The following is a 9,519-nucleotide window of genomic DNA, read 5'->3' as shown; positions in this document are numbered from 1 at the left end:
GAACCAGAGTGGTTAACTTCACTTGCCTCATCACTAGACTGTTCCCACTATCTATGGAAGCACTTTCAAGGACTCTTCATCTCATGTTCTTGATATTTACTGCTTATTCATTTATTATTATGTTTTTATTTTTTATTTGCAAAGTTTGTTGTATTTTGCACGTTGGTTGCTTGTCCATCCTGTTGGGTGTGGTCTTTGATTGATTCCATTGTGCTTCCTGGACACTGTGTATGCCCAAAAGAAAATAAATATCAGGGTTGTATATGGTGACCTATATGTACTTTGATAATAATTTTACTTTGAATTTTGATTATCCCTAAATAATTTTAAAACAAAACAGGATGGTTAGAGACTATTTAGTGCCTTGAATCTATACCAGCAGAGGTATCCTTTTAATACCCTTAAGGCATTCCTCTTTTCTTATTTCCTGCAAGTCTTGCGACTTGTTCTCACACACATTCACATATCCATCAAATTCTCTCATTCTTTTGCCATTTGTCTACACTATTGGATCATCTACAGTAGCCAATGTTTGGGAGGGAACAGCCACAACAGGATTCAGGTTTGTATAAAGCTTGCAAATTCCATAAAGACAGCATCCAGGGGTCAGGGTCATACCAGGTCGTTGAAATGTGGAACAACAGAACTAACTGCTGCATCACCATGTCACACAATGGTTCCTTCATGATAATCTTGCTTTCACCTACCAAGGCACTAATATCTGAAAATCCCTTTCTAACAACTTGGCTCCTCTCCAAATCTTCCTTCTTCACAAGTCTCTATAAAATCTCCTTTTTTCCCAGAATCTTAAGTATTTTGCCTTTTATCCCCTGCAGCACATTGACAAAATTTGCTTGTTACATTTCTGTGAAGCATTTTGAAAACTTTTATTACAATGAAAGCACTAATGACATACACTTGTTATTGAATACATAAAAAGATTATACAAAGCAAAGCCTAAGGATAAACAATTACAAGTCCAAAAACTTAATTTCTGGCCTCATGTTTCATATAATATGCAAAAGAAGAAATTGATAACTATATCTTTAATGCAATGTAATGAAAATCTCAAAATGAATTGAAATATGCCACACAAATGAAAACCACAAATAACTTAACTCAGCAGATAAGTCTACCTTGTACAATTAATTTATGCCAATTAGAATAAAAATCATAATGGAAAATACCTTTGTCACCAGATGTTTGAATATCTTTAGGATTTTCTTCATCCTCTTTGTTGACTATTTTCTCTTCCTCCTCTTCCTCTAGCTCCTCCATCTCACTATCTAGGTAACCAATCAGTAATTCCGTGTCTGTTTCTATGTCATCCACAGCCAAATAAAAAATGTTTTCGCCCTCCTAAAAGTAATCAGAAAAGTGGCTAAGTTATTTCAGTGAGAATTTGCTCACAACCGTTGCATGTTATCACTGTCTGCCTTACATACTAATCAGTTTGCTTGGCTTGAGAATATTGAGAGATCTACACTGGCTGGGCCTTCTCCTGATACTCTGTTTTCATCCAAAGATCATTTGTGACCATTATAGACACAACTCGTGGACTGCAATATGGCAGGCTGTCCCAATACCTAGATGCCCACACTCCCAGTCTTAGTTTTCCTGGATGTGGAGACTCAATGGAGATAAGCTCCGGCACCCAGAAGTTGTCAAGGAGAAGGAAGAGGCTCAAAGCAATAGAAATCACAAGCAGTACACTCTTGGGCTTTCTCCCATATAAAGACATTTCTATCTTTTATAAATGTATGAAAGTAGACAGTCACAATTTCTTCAAATGGATTGAAATAATTTTAAAGCAAATAAATAAATAATTTTAACTAAGATACTTTAAAATACAAACATTAGTTAAAAAATGTTAAAATGAAGTAACATAACTCAAGCACATAAGTTTTCTCCCAGAGCTGGCAACCTATTTGAATAAATGTAATCTCCATCAGTCCTCCTGGATGGAAAGACTTTATATCCCAACCACGGTTCTGCCTTTAACATCAATGGAGAATCTAACAACAGAGTTCTGGCAAGAGATCTTTGATTGGACATATTCATGAGGTTTTTCACTCACAGATGCTGCCTGATCTACAACAAATTTTTTTTTCTAATTTTCTGCCCAACAGAGTGTCAAGTCAACAGAGTATGAGAGTATTGCAGAGTATTTGGTGTTAAGTGTCAAGGCACATGATGGTCAATGTAAAAAGTTCCAGGGTAATGTAAAAGCATTCTTGTCAATATTCCATATTCTGTTATCATGGACCAAAAGCAGATTAATAGTAAGAAAATCTATATGCCCCAAAGGAAGATAAGTTCTATCCAAGATTAATGATGTGGAATTTTCAGAATAGCTTTTAATGCTACCTTAATTTTAACATGTTCGAACAATAACTACTTGGAAGATAATACAGAAGCTCTCCAAACCGATCATATGTTTAATGCTACCAAAGGAGATAATAAAATAAATTAAAATTTCTTTTTCAAGTTTAACCAGTAGTGCTAGTTACAACTGTAGATGGTGTATAATTAATTGATTCCAAATTAAAACCATCATGGCAATGTTGGACATCTTTAATTTGAATAATGTATATGTTGCTGGCAGGGCTAGTATTCAATGCCTGATGAACAGTACTTAATAAAGTAGTAATGTGCTGCTGTTTGGAAAAGAAAAGGTTGTTCCAGAATTCAAGCAACACACACAAAATCCTGGTGCTGCAGGCCAGACAGCATCTATAGGAAGAAGCAATATCAACATTTCAGGCCGAGACCTTTCGTCAGGACTAACTGAAATAAAAGATAGTAAGAGATTTGAAAGGGGGGGGGAGGGGGAAATCCAAAATGATAGGAGAAGACCAGAGGGGGTGGGGTGAAGCCAAGAGCTGGAAAGGTGATTGGCAAAAGGGATACAGAGCCTCCAGGTCCAACCTATAATTCTCCGTAACTTCCACCACCTCCACGAGGATCCCACTACCAAGCACATCTTTCCCTCCCCCCCTTTCTGCTTTCCACAGGGATCGCTCCCTATGCAACTCCCTTGTCTATTCGTCCCCCCCATCTCTTCCCACCAATCTTCCCTCCTGGCACTTATCCTTGTAAACGGAACAAGTGCTACACCTGCCCTTACACTTCCTCCCTCACCACCATTCAGGGCCCCAGACAGTCCTTCCAGGTGAGGTGACACTTCACCTGTGAGTCGGCTGGTGTGGTATACTGTGTCCGGTGCTCCCGGTGCAGCCTTCTATATATTGGTGAGACCCGACGCAGACTGGGAGACCGTTTCGCTGAACACCTACGCTCTGTCCGCCAGAGAAAGCAGGATCTCCCAGTGGCCACGCATTTTAATTCCACGTCCCATTCCCATTCCGATCTGTCTATCCATGGCCTCCTCTACTGTCAAGATGAAGCCACACTCAGATTGGAGGAACAACACCTTATATACCGGCTGGGTAGCCTCCAACCTGATGGCATGAACATTGACTTCTCTAACTTCCGTTAATGCTGCTCCTGCCCTTCTTACCCCATCCCTGATTTTTTTATTTCCCCCCTTTTTTTTCTCTCTCTCTCTCTCTCTCTCTGCCCATCACTCTTTGCCTGTTCTCCATCTCCCTCTGGTGCTCCCCTCCCCCATTCTTTCTCCCTAGGCCTCCCGTCCCATGATCCTTTCCCTTTTCCAGCCCTGTATCCCTTTTGCCAATCATTTTTCCAGCTCTTGGCTTCACCCCACTCCCTCCGGTCTTCTCCTATCATTTTGCATTTCCCCCCCCCCCCACTTTCAAATCTCTTACTATCTTTTATTTCAGTTAGTCCTGACGAAGGGTCTCGGCCCAAAACGTCGACATTGCTTCTTCCTATAGATGCTGCCTGGCCTGCTGCGTTCCACCAGTGTTACTTGAATTTCCAGCATCTGCAGATTTCCTCGTGTTCCAGAATTCAGTTGAGCAGAAAGCTCCAGCATGAAGATCCAAGAATAATAAAGGAAAAACAACATGCTTTGAGGCAGCGATGGAGGGAAACCTAGAATCCTGCTCTCTTTGTCCTTCTCGATCAGGGTTTCTCAAACAGTTTTTTGCGACATGTCACTAGGGGTTCCTCAAGGGCAGGGGTTCCCTAAGACCTGAAAATTATTTCAACGGTTCCTCAGGGCAAAAATATTGAGAAAGGCTGTTCTAGATGACAGAGAGCACAAGTTTGACAAATGCTATGGTACAGATAATAAAACATGAAATAGAAAAACAATTGTTCTGAATTGTGCTCCAGAGATCTAACACATGCCAGTTATTTCAGTGTTTTAATGACCTCACTGATAAAATGGGTTTCTTCCATCACAGAAATACCCAGGCTGGTAGGTTAATCAGCCAATTTAAATTGCCCATATTGTGTAAATTACTGGGAGGGGAGAGTTGATCAGAATTTGAGGAGAATAAAATGGGTTGGCTCAGATACATGTAAAAGTGGATGCATGGTGGTCAACATAGACTCACTGGGCTGACTATGATTTTACAGACTTCTGTAAGTTCCACCACTTATTTATTCAGGAATACAATGCAGGATATGCCCTTTTGGCCCTTTGAGTCACCCCGCCCCACCCCAGCAACCCCACAACCCCGATTAGCCCTAACCTAATCACAGAACAGCTTACAAGGACCAATTAACCGACCTGGTATGCCTTTGGACTGTGGGAGTAAACAGGAGCACCCGGGGAAAACCCGCACATTCCATGGGGAGGACGTGCAGAGACGCCTTTCAGAACGGGGCCAGAATTGAACTTCAAACCCTGGAATGCCCCGAGCTGTAATAGTGTCGCACTAACCACTGTGGTGCCTATCTACAGGATGTTATTAATACCATTGAAACTCCTATCTCTAGAGTCAACAAGGAACAAAGAAACAGTCAGGGAGGCATAATTTGAAAAGAAAAATGAGGAAGGAGTGGGACAGAGAAGTGTGGGGCTTGTTATAAATGGTGGTAGGGTAGTAGACAAAAGATGGAGGAAGCAGAAGAACAAAAAATGGGCAACTGAGATTCAGCCAAGAAATAGGCATTTGGACAGATAAGAAAAGACATACACAGGCATCAACAAGAGCAGTGGAAGCAAAAAGCAAGTGTTAATGATAGTGACAAGGATTGGGAGAAACTGAGCTCAATAGACAATATGCCACGCTTGCTTATAAGAGATCATAACCAACCCTCAAGGCACAGAGGTCAATGTCACTTTCTTTTAACATCTGAGCACCAGAGCAGGAAACTAAACATGTGCTGGCAGGCTTTTGCAGCCTCTTGGAAAACCTACTCAACAGGTGCGTATGTTTTCTCCATGTCTCTCACTTTCACTGCCTCACGATCCTACAGCGGATATCTAATACACTTCAGGGCACAGTTCATAGTTGCATTAAGCAAGCAATGAAATGCATTGCGTCTAGCCATTTATGACCTTTGCCACTAACTTCATGGTTTAATTGAAGAACTTTTGATCTACGTACATGCAGGCAACATTCATTGGGCACGTCTCCTTCAGGAAGATAAAACATCAGCCAAATGAATAAGGACGTCATGGTCTAAATAAGCGGTTTTGAGCTGACCAGATAGCTCAGTACCTTGCGAACAGCCACCATGCATTTATCCCCAGACAGTCTGACATCCCTTCAATATGTGACTTAGTAATCTGACTGCTGAAACCTATAAATGTGGTTAATGTCAACTTTGCACAGCTTTAACTTGTCCAAGCATAGTGCCTTCTTCATTTTGCTTATCAAGTATCTATCTAATCCTGCCTTAAAAATAATCAAAGACTCTTCCAAAACCTTTTAAGGAAGTGATTTCCCAAAATTCATGCCCTCCTGAGAAAATAACATTTCTCCTCACTTCTGTCTTAAATGGGCAAATCATTATATTTCATCAGTAATCCTTAATGACAGATCTTCTCACAAGAGGAAACAACGTGTATGCTCTAATCATGTCTCACCTCACTTTTCTAAATTTCTGCCGATACGAGCCTAGACTGTTCAACCTTTCTTCATTAGACATCTCATCTATTCTAAGAGTTAGTCTAGAAAATCTTGTCAGAAATGCTTTGAACACATTTACATTCCTTGAAATAAGTCCGATTGTGTCTAAGTGTTTTTGATGTGGTACAACTGGAATATTACTTCTCTACTTCATTATTCCTCCAGTAATAAACAATAATATTAGGTTAGCTTTCTTAAATACTTGCTGTGTCTTCATATTAACTATGTTCTCAGATCTCTTCCTATATCAGGGCTCAGCAATCTCTCACCAGTTAAAGAATGTGTTATTTTCCCTGATACAGTGGACAATTTTATATTTTCCCATACTACTCCATTTATCAGATCTTTACCCATTCATTTTAGTTCTATCCCTTTGTAGATTCCATGCATACAATTTGCCTACCAACCTACATGGGCCCTTTTAATAAATCCATCAAGCCCCATCATATTTTTATACCACACCAATCTCTCATTGGTAGAGGTTAAAATATGTTCGACATCCACCAAGATTGTAAAGTGGATACTTGATCTGAAGATTTTTTCTGAAGATAATTCTTTGGGGTAAACAGCAGTGCAACTGGGAATGGCCCTACAATGCATCAGTGAGGATCCAACCAGTCTGAGCAACAGTGCTGCAGTTCCTCAGCACACCACTTCATCTCCCAATGCCCTGCTTGTGTGATGCTACCTGGGGTGCCCCAGCAGAGCAGGGAGGGTGCCTCACTGACATGAGTAATGCCTATGAGAAATTGCTGCCACTTACTGAACCAAATCCCAACAAAGTAATTGTTCAAAAGAAGTATTCCGAAAGCATTAACAAGAAATGATAATTTTTCAACTTTGCTGAAATTGCATATTGACAGCATTTTGTTTTTTTTTTAAATGAAGTAAATTAGAAAGGAAATTTAAAACAGTTCAGAAAAAAATTGACTTTGATCTACTTGTTAAGATTTGAAAAAAGTGTAAGTGAGAAACATATTGATTCAAAGTGGTAGATACCAGAAACTTTTTGAATGTAGGTATCTTTAAACATATTTATCCTTTTTTTCTAGACCCGCAAATAAACCTTTACAATGATATACCCTGAAAACTCTGCTGTTTTGATTTCAAACCAACAACGTCTTGCAAATGAACATTCGTTATGAGCACCCCAAAAAGAATCTTTGGGTCCTCAATCTTTAAAAAAAAAATTCTCTAAATGAACTACAAACAGCCATCCATATGGCAGCAGCAGTGCTCAGAATGGAGCAACACACACAAAATACTGGAGGAACTCAGTGGGTAAAACAGCATCTATGGAAATGAATAAACAGTTGATGTTTCAGGTCGAGACCTTTCATCAGGACTGGAAGGAAAGGGAGAAGACGCCAGAATAAAAAGGTAGTGGGAGGGAAAGGAGAACCTGCTCGACGATGATGGGTGGAGCCAGACGGGTGGGAACAGTAAAGGGCTGGAGAAGAATAAAGTGGGATACAGCTCCAGCTTTGACCTAACGACACTGAGAGGATGCCACATCAGACACCAAAATATAAAATGTTTGTTTAATGAAGTTTCCTAAATGCCACCATCAAACTGTGTTTATCTGATTAACATCCGGCAAAGTTAAACATCATTAGAGTTCCAGCCAGCCAAAGATTCTTATGAGACAATTCAGAACATGGAGACTGGCTGATGAGTTTTAATAATCTGATATCCATATACTGTCACGAGGTTTCTGTTGTCCTTTCAATCAATGTAGTAGATTCAGAAACAAAATAACTTGAAATATTTTCAAAGTAAACCTCCAGAAAACTCAGGTTTTTTTCCTGAGAAATAGACACACTAAATGCCAATTCCAGTTTCAGCTTTATCCATGTCAGTCAGTACACAGAAAGCAATGAAAGAGCAAAGTAATGGCAGCATTTTTCTCAATGAGCCATTGCGATAGATGTTACAAAAATTGTTGCATCAGCACCAAACTGTGAATCATTTCTCACCAATCTGCAGTCAATGACAATACGTGGCCTCAGTTTTCCTAGTTTAATCCTCATCTATATTACAATACTTTTAGCTACAAGGCAGTTCTTCATAACTTGGCTCTGTCAAGCCATAAGAAAATTCCTCAGTGGAACTCCTTTTTACAAAACACTAGCTTGTAAAGAGATCCGAAGATCAATGAGCATTGTTATTTATTTCAGCCAGGATTTTTCTATTTTCTGTTAAAAAGATGTCCTTTCAGGAGATTTGTAAAATGGAATGATTGTACTGTACCACCGAAGATTTTACAATGGCATATTAAGATTTTCGTCATTGATGGCCAAGCTCTGAGTCATCATGAATGTGCGTACTGAAACGTGAGACAGAATGGTCTCCATAGCATAGGTCCAAAATAAGATCCTGGAAATTATGGATCATTTCACATTTCTCATGGGCCACCTCTCACTGAAGGCACAAATCAGTTGCATACCCAGCTCCAGACTCCCAAAACAGGCATTCTGTTCTGAGCTCCACAACAGCATGAGATTACCACAAATGTTTTTAAATTCTCCTTGACAACATGTAACATCACCAGTGACTCATGGAAAACCTTCGCCCATGACTGCTCAAAATGAAGAAGCATTTGCAATGGCACCAAGAACCTCTAGTCCAGTGCTGCCCAACCTGGGGTTCACAGATCCTTCTGTTAATTGTAGGAGTCCATGGCATATAAAAGGTTGCGAACCTCTGCTCTAGTCCCTTTGCCAGGGATACACAGAAACTTAACATGACAATGGAAGGGAAACCACACTTCCCAAACTATCAGATATCTCCTCCCACCACTCAACCAGAACAATGCAGAATCTACAGGTACTACACCTCAAAGTCCACGGAATTAGAGTGGAAGCAAGTCTTTCTCAGCCCCAAGATTCTACGTAAGGAGAAACAAAGGCTCCATTACATCACACTTGGCCCTAGCTATCCTGATAACATACTCTGACAACAAGATTAGAAACATAGAAAACCTACGGCACAATACAGGCCCTTCAGCCCACAAAGCTGTGCCGAACATGTCCTTACCTTAGAAATTACCATGGCTGATTGATAGCCCTCTATTTTCTAAGCTCCATGTTCTTACCCAGGAGTCTCTTAAAAGGCTCTATCATATCCACCTCCACCACCGTTACCAGCAGTCCATTCCGCACACTCACCATTCTCTGTGTAAAAAAACTTACCCCTGACATCTCTGTATCTACTTCCAAGCACCTTAAAACTGTACCCTCTCGAGCTAGCCATTTCAGCCCTAGGAAAAAGCCTCTGACTATTCACACAATCAATGCCTCTCATCATCTTATACACCTCTATCAGGTCACCTCTCATCCTCTGTCGCTCCAAGAAGAAAAAACTGAGTTCACTCAACATATTCTCATAAGGGATGCTCCCCAATCCCCAAATTACTTCATCTGCACAATGGTCTGACACAACACTTTGATCCTTTAATAGTGACAATTCTCAAAATGCATTAACGTCTTTTTAGTATTGAGATGCTCTCTGG

General features: G+C 40.3%; 1 protein-coding gene across 4 annotated transcripts in view; it reads right to left on the bottom strand.

Moving 5' to 3' along the window:
- Window positions 1-9,519, bottom strand: part of prdm5 (PR domain containing 5) — a 305,611-nt gene that overhangs the window by 244,641 nt on the left and 51,451 nt on the right. For all 4 annotated transcript variants that reach the window (XM_059988749.1, XM_059988750.1, XM_059988751.1 and 1 more), the window contains exon 4: window positions 1,188-1,359. In XM_059988749.1, the coding sequence (XP_059844732.1) occupies window positions 1,188-1,359 (172 nt within the window). The remainder of the gene's footprint in view (window positions 1-1,187; window positions 1,360-9,519) is intronic.

The sequence above is a fragment of the Hypanus sabinus genome, chromosome 14, assembly GCF_030144855.1.
Source record: "Hypanus sabinus isolate sHypSab1 chromosome 14, sHypSab1.hap1, whole genome shotgun sequence".
Lineage (NCBI taxonomy): Eukaryota > Metazoa > Chordata > Chondrichthyes > Myliobatiformes > Dasyatidae > Hypanus > Hypanus sabinus.
The sequence above is the reverse complement of the archived record's forward strand: the minus strand, read 5'-3'. Positions and strand labels throughout refer to the sequence as shown.